This window comes from Myotis daubentonii, chromosome 12 (genome assembly GCF_963259705.1).
Source record: "Myotis daubentonii chromosome 12, mMyoDau2.1, whole genome shotgun sequence".
NCBI lineage: Eukaryota > Metazoa > Chordata > Mammalia > Chiroptera > Vespertilionidae > Myotis > Myotis daubentonii.
Window position 1 is genome coordinate 70,620,850 of NC_081851.1, and position 12,502 is coordinate 70,633,351.

Sequence of the window (12,502 nt, forward strand, 5' to 3'; positions counted from 1 at the left end):
GCCAGGGTCCCCATGAGCCCACTTCCTGTGTCCACGTCCGGGGTTCCCCTCTGCCCCGCCTCCCGCTGACTGTCCCAGGCCCTCCCTCTGCTCCTGCGGGTCCCAGCAGAGGACTGTGAGGTGCGGAGCTTCCTCACTGCCTGTGGGCCACGGGGCAGGGGGTGGGGGTCACACTAGAGGCCTATGGTGTCTCCCGTCAGTGTGAAGGGCGTGCCTGGAGTCACACACCCCTACTTCAGAGTCATGGGAGCAGTAACACCCCATCTATGCCACCCACCATCGCCCACGGGCCTCAGTCCCCCCTGCTGACCTGTAGACCTGGGCTCAGCCTGGTCACTCCCCCGAGACCCCACTAACGGTTATTCTAGCCTAGAAATGTCTGGGTCCCAGGACGCCCGTACTTTCGGGAACCTAACTCTGAGGCTGTGGTCCTGGCCCTTCTAGATTGCTCTATCCCCCTCCCCACACCCGCCCATGACCTCCTGTCTCTAGGCTCAGCCCCTAGTTCTCTGGCTGCACTCAACACTCAGGCCATGGATTCTGGTGACTCAACCCTACCCCACCCTCACCCTGCTCTCCCCGAAGCCGGGCAGCTCCAAGCTGTAGAATAAGTGTGTTCTCCGGCTGGGGGTCCCTGACACTCAGATCCCCAGCCCGGACAGCAGGTCTGCGTGTCCAAGGGACAGCCCACATAGACCTGTGTGGCCACCTGGTGTGGTGCAGGTAGAGGGATATAAAGTGTGTGGCTCCTTGTTCCATGTTTAGAGGCCAGGGCTGGGAGGCCAGGGCCCAAGCTCCCCATGAACAAACCATCACACGACCCCCATGGCTCCATTTGTCCTCACAAAGCTGCCTGGGCCTGGGAGAGCGATGCAGAGGTGCCCTCTGTCCATGCTGGTGAGCAAAGGCCTTTGCGTACAGGTGCCCGAATTATCATCTTAAAACTGCACCTGCAGGGGGTGCACACACAGCCCCCCCCCCCCGAAACCCTTGCTGTTTTGAATTTCCTCCCACCACCCCTATTTCCCCAGGTGACAGGCGCTCCCGGCTCACCCAGGAAGGACACGCAAACTCTGCAGAAGGTGTGGAACTGGAACTTGCTGGCCGCCTCCAGCAGCGTCTTGGCGTTGGCCGAGTCGATGACCAGGGAGCCCGTGTACACGAACTCCAGCAGCAGCTCCAGGACGTCCGCCTGCAGGTCGGACAGGACGAGCTCCAGCTTCTCCCGGCCGCTCTGGCTGCCGTCTTGCACCGACCTAGGCACAGAGACCAGGTGTCCTTACCTGCCGCCCGCGGCCTCGGCCGCTCCTCACAGGGCTAGGGCTCCCTGCATGCCTCGGTCACGCCCTTCACTTTAGGGACACGGCAGGGACACACCTGAACCTAACGACCTCACGCGGGATCTGAAAGAGAAGAGTCTGACCAGAGACGCCCAGAAAGAACAGAAAGCCCTGCTTATCACTACTCGGCATGTCCATGCAAAAAAAGATGCAAATCAAAAAGCATGAGCTGAGGATGGGGACGAGGACCACGACTGGCCGCAAAGGGAAACAATACGGCTCGGCCCCGCTGCTGGCCCGGCGTCTCCGCCAACACGGCCAGCAGGCCCCGGGCCTGGGACCCGTCTGCCTCCGACGGGAGACTCTCCAGCGTGACCGAGGCTCCCCACAGGCTGCGCTCACAGCCCCTCTGGAGACGTCCTTGAACACCCCGAGACTGAGGGCCCCACGCTGCCCCGGACACTGACTCCAACCCCACCTCTTTCCAAAAGCATATTGTTTCCTTTTAGGCACGAGGAGGAAGCCCTTCATGACATTGCTTTGAAACTGAGGACGAGACGAGACAGACGGACAGAATGGTTAGAGCTGGGAGGAGGGGAGGGGGGACAACCAAGGACTTCCGCCACAGACAGCCAGCAGCCATGACCTGGGACCTGGCCCGGGGCGGGGCCCTCCTGCCACATGGAACACGGGGTCAGAGGTCAGAGTGGCCTGCGTGTAGAGTGTGCATCGGGCTTGTGAACTGGGGGGAGCGGGGGAGGGACACAAATATATAAATATGTTTATATCTGGTGTCTACAGGAATACAAAAACCATTGCAAAGGCTCCTAAGGCCTGGCAGCCGCACCCTAAAGCTGGACCTGGAAGGAAACAGATAAGATGAAGCAAAAGTCACAGCAGTACAGGAAGAAAGACACCCGAGCAGCGAGTCAGGAGGCAGGTTTCTCAGAGGCGGTCGGCTTGGCACCCGTCTCAGCCGCCCTGGCCAGCCCCACCTCTCACCGAGCCTAGTTCTGCCTGGGCTGGGTTCAGCCACAGTCCTGGGAGATGACCTACCCCCCCCGCCCCGACTCCTGAGGCGGCCAGGGGCCAAGATCTCCCGCCTGGTCCCCTGGGTGCCCTGTGGCTGGCAGTAGGGTATGGAGTGTCCAGCAAGTGAGCAGGCTGGCCCCAGAGAGGCCACCTCCTGTTAGCAGGGAGCTCGGGGACCTGGGTGCCGCGGCGCTGTCACTGAGGGCACAGCCTTGATCTCTCTGGCCCTCAGGCTCCTCTTCTGCAAAACAAGAGGCTGAACCAGTTGCAGTCTAGAGTCCCGTGGGGAACACCCTTCCCGCGAGACCGCTCTACCCGCAGTGCCTGAAATGCCTGCGTCAGAGAACTCTCTCTGGGTGGGCGCTGGCCACCCAGGGCCATGAAAGCACAGATATGGCCTGGCAGGGCAGGGGCAGCTGCTACCGGCTGCCTGAGCAAGTGTCCATCCCCACAGAATGGCTCACCACAGGGGCCTGCTGCCCCGGCAGCTGAGAGGGGAAGGTGTGCTACACAGAGTCTGAGCAGAGCCTGTTCTCAAACCCACAGGTATACGGTGTGTGCAGTTTTGAAAGTGACAACCACCTAGCCTTCTGCTGTGGGGATGGATGTCCATGCCGGCGTGGTGTGGTTAAGTATAAAAATAGTTCCTATGTGATCGCTCAAAACTACAGAAATCCTGAACACCCCAGGTCATCTGGTCAACCTCTTACTCTAAGTCTTTGCTGCCTCTGCCTTCATTCCTACACGCACCTGTCTGGCCTGTCCTCCTCATGCCCTTGGTGCTCGCGGAGGTGACCCTGGGCCATAGCAGGGCCAGGCCGACGAGGCCACAGTAGGGCTGCTCCCCTTCTCCCAAGGCCCCAGCCATTGTGTCTACTCCTCTGGCCAGTCCTCCTGCCTATGAGTCCTCAGCGGAGGAGCTCAAACTCAGTGACCTGCTGAGGTGGGACTTCAGGATGCACACGTGCACACACACACACACACACCTATGTACACGCATATGCACGCACTGACATGTGGTCCTGAGAACCCCAAGATCACCTGTGAGGAGGGGTGTTGAGCAGATGGAAGGTCAGTGGAGCCTGTGGCTGCAAGGGAGTGATGGGTGTAATGGGACCAGCAGGCTTCCCTCGTGGGGAGATGCTGGTCTTGCCCAGAGTCTGAGCCTGGGAGCGGGCTGGGACAGGTGGTGCCTGCATGGCTGGGGAGCACAGGGATTGCATGGAAGCACACGGATGTCCACCATCACAGGTGCTGTCCAGGATTGGAGAGCACCGCTGTCCCTACGGCCTACAGCTGTGGCTCTGCTCCTCCAGGCACCCGGTGGGGGGCGCCCTTGGAGAAGAGGGGGCCACTGGGCAAAGGATCTTTGGGGAGTGGCTGGAGGCCCCCGGGACCCGATGCCAGACACGGGCATTCCACTCAGCCGCAGAGGAATGCATGGGTCCCGAGGACTTGGGCAGCTCCCCTAGGCCCTGGCCCACCTACGGTGACTTGGGGATGGCCTGGCTCGCCTCATCCTGCCAGCCTCTGAGATGTGTGAGTCTCTCCTCTTGTTATCTGGCTTTCCAGATACGCCTGTCTATTCCACCAGGAAAGAGGCAGACTGCCACCCACAAACGCCCCGCTGCACCGGGAAGGAGAGGAGAGGCGTCCGGCTTGGCTATTGCGTTGAAGTCTAGCGGGTGCCCCTACGTCCAGGATCTGTGCCACTCAGGTCCTGTCAGCTTCCCCTGGGGAGGGAGACAGACGGGAACCCAGAGCCTGTGCACGGGGCTTGTGAAATCAACCTGTCCATCCACTTTCACTCCATAGGAACAGAGACCATATAGTTCAAGGTGTCGCTGCGCTGTGGTTGGGAGGCAGAGGGCCAAGTCCCCTCCTACTGGTGTGATGAGGAGGCATCTCTTCCCCAAGGCTGCGCACTTCCTCCCTCTGGACCCAGGGAGCGTGTTGGGAAGTGCTGGCAGGGAGGGTGGCACCTCTGCCATCTCCAAAGATGAACGGTCCCCGTCCTCTCGGAGGGGGCCTGCAGCCTGTGGGGCCGGTGAGTGCAGCGGGCTCCAGCCCTCCCTGAGAGCTCCTCGCAGCCAGGGAGCAGGCGAGGGAACCGCTCCTCCAGGGCCCGCTCCCCGGGGTGGGAATGGCTCTGGACTTGGGAGGCTGCAACCCCAGCACCCGACTAGGTCTATTCTGCTCAAAAGATCCTCCTTCCTCCCCCAAGCCTGGGACGCTCCCCCACTGAATCCTCTGGGTTTTCCCTCTGGCCTGGATACAGGCGGGCGTGCTTGTTACGCAGCCCTGGCCTTCACATTCTTCAAAGACAAAGCCACAGCTCCTTTTCCTGCAGGGCGGTCGCCCCGGACTGTCACGGGGACGCGGATGGGGCGACAGGGGGAGCTGAGGCAGGGCCAGGGGCTCAGCACAGGCTCCGAGCTTTCCGGCGGCCTCTGTGCTCTCCTTCACACGCCTCACTCCAGAGGACTCGGCCCCCTCGCGGGGCGGGAGGGCGTGCCTGCGACGTAGGTACCTGTCCCAGGTGGGTGTGTCTACTCGGGAAGATCCTGTGGCCAGTTACAAGTGTTTTTAATAGATGTGTGTGCGTGCACACACACACACACACACACACACACACACTCACATGTATTCCGCATCCCTATCTCTTGCACGCCTATCCACAGTGCCAGCCCTGAGATTTCACTGTCCTTCCTCACAGATTAGCATGAGCTTTGGAGTCAGACCTCTATTTGAATCCCAGATCTATCGGCTACACAACTTCTCTGGGCCTCAGTTTCTTCATCTGCAGAATGGGGATACGCATGGCACCTGCTTCTCAGGTCAGTGGGAGGATTTCCAGGATGACATGCGGCACCTCGACAAGCCTCCTGTGGGCTGGTCTTGCCCTCATCGGAGGAAGAAGACGATGATGGAACGAACTAAGGGAAGGCCGGGGAAAGGAGCTGCGGCAGCTTCACCAAAGGTCTGAACATGTGGGGGAAGATCATGTGGACCAAGTCGGGGTCGGCCTGGAGCCTGGGCCTGGAGGATAGGGGCTCCGGGCAGCTGAGCGGAAGGGGAACTGGCCGCTGGTCGGGAGAGGCTGCTCTGAGACCCGCCCTCCGCCTCCCAGTCTGAACAGCATCTTCACAAACACAAATCTGACCATGACACCCCCAGGCCAGAAACAGCCCTGTGACCTGGCTCCTGCCCCCTTGCCCCTGCATAGGCCTCATCCCCTCCACGCTCACCTCACACTTGGCATCGCAGCTGCAGTGAGTCCCCTGCTGACCTGGGCCTCACACTCGCTCCTCTCCCGTCGGCCCCACTGCCTGCCTGGCCATTAATCCCATTCTTGGTTCAAAACCCACGCGGATGCCCCGCTCCCCCAGAACGAGCACCGGGCTGCGAGCCTCTGCACCTCCCCGTCTGCGTCACCTGCTCTGCCCCTCGGCGGCTCTCCAGGGTCTCCCGCCAGACCCTAGGCTCCCGGACGGCACAGCCCATCTTGTCTAGGGTTTCGTGTGAGACCGGCGCCCAGGAGCGGCCCTGCTGGTGCGCTGAGTGGAGAGCAGTGCGTGGCTGGGCACCCCTACGCCTGTCCTGTGGCTCCTGGGGAGGGGTCCGCCCGGGGCTGGGGCGGGAACGTGTCACCCGCAGTGGTGGCCTGTGCCCTTAGTGAGGACAGGGAAGTCACATTTAAAATGGCGACAAATGGACATTTTGATCTTCAAGTGCAGGGGCTCCTTTGGACTCGGCTTGGGCCTCCCCTCCTCCCCGAGGGGCTCTCCTGTCTCCTCTCTGGGCTCCGTCCACCGGACCTCCCTTCCTCCGTGACCCTGACCTTCTCACGTCTAGTGCTTGTGCTTGGGAAGCCCTCCAGGCTGGCCCTGCTCACCCCCTGGCCGTCCCTGGGACGTCAGGGCTGGAAAGAAGCCGGGACATCATTTCACCAACCTCTTCCTTTACAGATGAGACAACCCAGTGCCTGAGAGAGAGGCCGCGATGTGCCCGGGGTCACAGGACAGGTGGCAGAGTCAGGTGTAGCACCCAGGTCTCCTAGCTCCCAAGGAGGTGCCCTCTCTCCTCCAGTGTCCGCCTCTTAGCTCCCAGGTTCTCCCACCTCCAGGTGGGCAGCCCCTCCCCACTGCTCCTCACAGCCCTACAAGTCCAGGTCCTAGCCCAGGAGTCCGGGCCCGTCTGCCCATCCCATCCCACGTCACACCCCCTCTCTGGGAAGGCCATCTCCCCCTCCTCAATGCTCATGACTCTCTCTGTTCTCAACTTTTCATTCCAGCCAACCCATCCCTTGCCTAGAACAGTCTAGAACATTCCAGAACATTCTTTGCAGTCCGGAACATTCCAGGCAACCCATCCCTTGCCTGGAATGTTCTTCCTCCTTCTTTTTGGCCTGTCCCGGAAGCCTTCACTACTTTGAGTTTCCACCTAAGCGTGCCTTCTCTGCTGTGGGCAAGAATAAGGTCTGCAGGTGAGGTCTGTGGACACAGTCAGAGGGCTCCTGCGCTCCTCTTGCCCACATCTTTCTAGCCCAGGGCTGGGCCATCGCTCAGTGCCAACCTGCCCCTGCAGCCTGCCCCTCTGTGCTCTCCAGCTGGTCTGGAGCAGGACCAAGGGCCTAGGATGCCACATCTGCAATTCAGCAGCCAGGTGCCATCACTGCTCGTTCTAGAATTTGCCAAAAGTAGAAGCACAAAGACCTCCCTTGGCCTGGAGAAGCCCCTGGACATGCCCCTTTACCCCAGCTCATGCCCCTGACCCCTGTGCTCAGACAGAGAGAACCCAGGCAGCGGGGGCGGGAGACCCAAGCTGCCCACGAGGCTGGAAGTCACCAAGAGCCTGCACGGCTGGGGCCCGCGCGGCCGGGCAGGGCTTTGCACGCCGGGCAGCTCAGCTCTAAGTGAAAGGACACAACGGATTGGGAAGGAGATGCCAGCCAGGGTGCCATCCTGAAACAAAACACAGTCGCTCTGGGATTAGTTGGCAAGTCCAAACACAGCATTGGGAAGCAAGCAGAGGTCCTGTCCTCCCCTCTGAGCACAGTCCCGGCTCAGCGTCCGCCCCGGAGGCTGCAAGGCAAAAGGAGCAGCGGCATTAATCTGCTGATGGGTGAGAGAGAGGAGTGTGACCCTGGGCTGCCCCCCCGCTGCTCTCCCTCACTAAGGAGCTAGAAGGTGGCCCCTGACTTCTTTGCAAGGGTATGAAGCAGACAAATTAAAAAATCAACGTAATGGAAAAAGAAAAAGATGCTCATGCACCATGAAGACTCATTCAGGTAGAAATAGCCGGGGCAGAGGGCAGGTGGGGAGGGAGCAAACGCTGAGAGAGCCCGTGTTTAGGACACACCTGGTCTGGGCTCAGGGTACCAGTATCAGGACGGGCAGCCCGAACGAGGCTTTGGCTACAAGCCTCTTCTCCCCGACTCGGGCTGCAGAAAAGCGGCCCCTTGGGTGCCTCCTGCTCCTCAGCGGGGGCGGGGCTGGTCGATGTGCTTTTCTGGCTTTAAGTTCACCATCGACAGCAGTGACGATGGTGCCGGGCACCCGTGCTGGCCGAGGGGGGAGGGGCAGTGTGCAGTGGTCCCTTAACGAGGGGTCTACAGTCCTTCTAACCTCAGGGTGCGCTTGTGAGCCACTGAGAACTCCGAGCTCCTGGGGTGGGGCAGGGGTGTGGCCTGCTGCTGGCGGAGGCCCCTGGCGACCAGCACAGCTGGGTGGGGCGGGCTGGGGGCTGTGGCTGCTCTGAGGCTGTGTGTGAGAGGGTGCTGGGGGGGGTGGGGGAGGGGAGGAGAGATGGCTACTGGCTCTGTGACAGGGAGTCACACTTCAGGAACCTGCAAGAGAGGGGAGGAGAGAAGCGACACAAAAGCGTCCTACAAAGGAACAGACCCGACCACAGCTGGAAGGAAGGCAAACCTTTGAATCAGGTCCTTGAAATACAAGCTGCAGGAAGCTAGAACATTTTGGTGGACTTCAAACTCTCTGCCTTCAACAACAATTTTCAGGTCTGTAAAGGCTTTCGCTCTGCGCTGCTGGTTCAATTCCTTCAACATTTCTGCAGAACAGAGAAGACAGACAGGGCCAGGTTCCCATTAAGAGTTTTTTTTTTTTTTTTTTCTCTTTCAAATTTTAAATTAAAAAAAAAATTATTTTTCCAAGAAGTAGAGAAATAGGAAACTACTTGATACTGTTTCTTGGCAAGACTGGCTCAACACTGACAGTCAGAAGTCACAAACATCATGCATAGACAAGCGGCAACCGGAGGGGCCACAGGACCCGGGGATCACAACTTTCAAAAGCAAAAACAAAACAAAACAAAACAAAAAAACAAATACAAATAAATAAAAAATCAAACCCAGAAACGGAAGGTCCGGGGAAGAGAGTCCCGCAGTCACAGTTGGGAACATGGAGAATACGTTATCACAGACAGTTAGGAACTGCGGTCGCTACGCAACAAGGTCTCCAAATGCCAATGAGTGCCAATGTGCTTTGGTACCAAGTAAAGCATGGCATTGCGATGTAGGATGGGCTGGTATGGTTCAAAGGAATAGAAACCCCAACACCTGCAAAGACAGCGTCCCTTGTTAGACACTCGGCCGTGGCTGGGAGAGCTTCTTGGGAGGGAGGGGAGCATGGAGGGAAGGGTGGAGGGGGGACCCGGGGAGCAGGCCAGGGGCCGAGACCGTCTGCACCTTCTCCCACCTCCGGGACCCTTCAGCACGGGAGAGCCTGGCTTGCAGCTCCAGCAGGGCCTGCCCACCCTAACGCACACCTACCTTTGCCCGGCGTCTTGGCCCCGGGGCTGGCACAGAGAGTGCCCCAGGCCCATGGGCTCTGAACCTGGGGGGGTCAGAGCTTCTCCCAGACCCATCTCCGGGCTCGGAAGGGGGAAGGAGGAGAGGCTGGCCACCACCTGCTTACTTTCTATAAACGCTTTCATTTGCCAAAGTTAGGGCCTTTGGATGACCGGTGTTCCCACAAGCCTCGCCTTGCCCGCCTGCCCCTGCAGCCCTGGACAGAGCCTGCTCTTAGCATTGCTGGTAGCTGGACAGCAGAGGCCCCGATTCTGGGTCCAGAATGACGTAGACTGTTGTCAGGCAGGTTACGTCCTTCGGCAGGGGAATGGGAGAAGGCGGTCCGCGAAACTGAGCCCTGTCCGCTAAGCCGCTCCCAGCAGCCCAGACCTCCGGGTCCAGGCGGAGCCCTGGCCCGCACTCAGGAGTTACCCGCCGGTGCGCCCTGCGCCAGTCAGGCTAGCCATCTGTCCACACGGGCGGCGCTGGCTGCTGCCAGGATGCCCGCTGAGCCCAGCGCTGCCTCTGACAGCTGAATGCCCCCAAGAAGCCCCCGCGCGCCCTGAGCCTCTGGTTCTCCATCTGTGAAAGGGGGTGCAGGCTCCACTCTATTCCCAGAACCTGGTGAAGATCAGATACTCAAGGGCCCGGGGGCTCGAGGTCAGGCAGGCTCTTCCTTGGGAGGCCACCCTGGCCTCTGGCTGCCGAAGACCACGGGAGACGGTGAGCACACCCACACGGGGGTGGGGGGGGGGAGTCCAAGGTGTAGGGCAATGGCAAGTCACTGACCCCCATCATCCCCACATCCACCAGGCTGGAGTCGCAGCGGGCCGCCTGCAGGGGGTGCTGCTGCGGCCTCTGGAAGGCTGCTCGCAGGTGTGCCCAGACCAGCAGCAGGACACCAAGCGCGAAGCCTGGGGTGAAGGGCACGGAGGTGCTGGGGGCAGATACAGGGGAACAGGGCCTGGGAGGGATGGGGATGCGATGGGTGGGCAGGCAGGGCCAGATCTCACGAGGCTTTTGAGGGGACTGAGGTTTAACCTCTGGGCACCAGGGAGCCGCCAGGGAGCCGCCAGGGAGGGACAGGTTAGACCTGGGCTCAGACACATCACGCTGGCAGCTCCGTTAGAGGCAGGACAGGGAGGGACAGCTGGAGGCAAGAAGCTGGGCCTCAGAGTCAGGCCTGGGAGAACCTGAACTCTGCCCCCCATCGGCTGCGTGAGCTGGGGAAGGGGAATCAACACCCCTCTTAGCTGCTGACACGTAGAAATGCCTAAGGAATACGCAGTAGACTCATTGTTATTGTTGATGGTGGCGAAGGCTCCATAATCCAAGTGAGGACTGACAGAGGCCTGAACTCGAACAGTCACAGGACAGAGCAAGCCCAGCACGGAGGCTGCGGATACTGTGGCCCTCAGAGATGGAGAGGGCGGGCGGGGGGAGGCATGAGGACCACTTCCATGTTTCTGGAGGGACATCGGGAAGGGAGGGGATGATGAGTTTACTAGTAGTTTTGGGGGCAGGGTTAGGGCCTGTGGGACACGGGGGTTGGAGGGTGCAGGAGGCAGAGGCTGGGCCTGGGCTGGAGGCAAGGCTGTGGGCACCTGTGGCGTGGAGAGCCCGCTCAGGAAGATGCAGGGTCAGGCTGGGTTAAGGCTGAACGGCTATGCTCACACATCAGCTTTCAAAAGTGCCACCAACTGAATTCACTCCCACACCCTGAGCCGGGTGGGCGATGCCGCCTTTGGAGTGGAGCAGTGAGGGGGGAAGAGCTCTGGGCTGGAATTCCAAAGACCCGGACGCTGTTCTCACCCCAGTGTCGCCCCTAATTGGCTGTGTGACCCTGGGCACGTGGCCCCAGCTTTTGGCCTCAGTTCCCCCGAGCACCGAGGGGACCTGCTCCGTCGTCACACTGCCCTGAGTGACAGATGCAGCTGCACACGCCTGCTGAGCCCACCCGCTCAGGGAGCCGGGGAAACAGGGCTGCATCAGACGGCCGCTCCCTCTGGGCCCCAGGCATCCTGATTCTTGGGAAGATTTTACTCCTACACCGAGGTCCCAGCCCCAGCAGCAATGCCTCCTCCTGGGGAATTCCGGGAGGATCCGGAAGGTGCTTAGAGATCCAGGTCATCGTAACGGCAGGCGCTGTCTACTCCCACGACGCCGAGACCTGGATTGAATCGCTGGATTACTCAGTTTCAGAAGGATTTTTCAATTTATGAAAGTGCTCACCAGGGGGTTCCTTCTCACAGCAGGGCCCCACGCACATTCTAAGTGCTGATCGGCCTTATGTGCTCATGGCCGCCGGCCCAGTGCCCGGCCGAGAGGCGGCATTCTGGGGCAGCGCGGCCTGGGATCTACAGGAGGAAGCCAGCGCCAGCTCTGGGCACCAGCTGCCCTCCCGCCCACCCCGTCTCGATAAAAGACAACCCCTTAAGGTCTGAGGGGCTTGGGGGACTGGGCTCCTGGATGCCTCCCAGCCCTGTGCCCAGGGGGGGTGGTCTGCAGGCCTGGGCGGAGTCTGGCCAGCGCTGGGGCATCGGAGTGCACTCCGCTAGCACCCAGCACCAGCACCCCGCACCCAGCACCCCACACCTGTAGAATCCGCTGCCCCACCTGTGGGGTGGGATGTGCTCCACACAGCAATCCGGCCGTCAGCGCTGCTTAGATACCCCCACTCCCACCCCAGTCCTCCACTCCAGGGCGGGCCCTTCCCTCCCCACGGAAGCCTCCCCCAGGCAGGGCCCCCTCCAGGCCTTCACTCATCTCCCCGCCCCTCTTCTGGCTAATTACCACTTGTTCTTCAACACCCCTTAAGGTACTATTCCGTCCCCTTGTCCTCCGACCTCCTCGGCAGGCTCCCCCAGCACCCCGTGCTTGCCTTTAGGCAGTGGTTCTCCACCTTCTGGCCCTTTAAAGACAGTTCCTCATGTTGTGACCCAACCATAAAATTATTTCCATTGCTACTTCATCACTGTCATGTTGCTACTGTGATGAATCGTCATGTAAATATCTGATATGCAGGATGGTCTTAGGTGACCCCTGTGAAAGGGTCGTTTGACCGCCAAAGGGGTCGCGACCCGCAGGTTGAGAACCGCTGCTTTAGAGCATACTACGTGCTGTAATGATTTATTTACATGCCTCCTACACGCCATGGTATTTTCTTTATATATATTTTTTAAAATATATTTTATTGATTTTTTACAGAGAGGAAGGGGGAGAGATAGAGAGTTAGAAACATCGATGAGAGAGAAACATCGATCAGCTGCCTCCTGCACATCTCCTACTGGAGATATGCCCGCAACCCAGGTACATGCCCTTGACCGGAATCGAACCTGGGACCTTTCAGTCCGCAGGCCGACGCTCTATCCACTGAGCCAAA

General features: G+C 60.0%; 1 protein-coding gene across 2 annotated transcripts in view; it reads right to left on the minus strand.

The window, feature by feature from the left end:
* KLHL29 (kelch like family member 29) overlaps window positions 1–12,502 on the minus strand; it is a 266,413-nt gene that overhangs the window by 11,066 nt on the left and 242,845 nt on the right. For both annotated transcript variants that reach the window (XM_059660438.1, XM_059660439.1), the window contains 2 exons: window positions 8,243–8,381; window positions 1,054–1,256 (listed from right to left, as the gene is read on the minus strand). In XM_059660438.1, coding sequence (XP_059516421.1) covers window positions 1,054–1,256; window positions 8,243–8,381 — 342 coding nt within the window. The remainder of the gene's footprint in view (window positions 1–1,053; window positions 1,257–8,242; window positions 8,382–12,502) is intronic.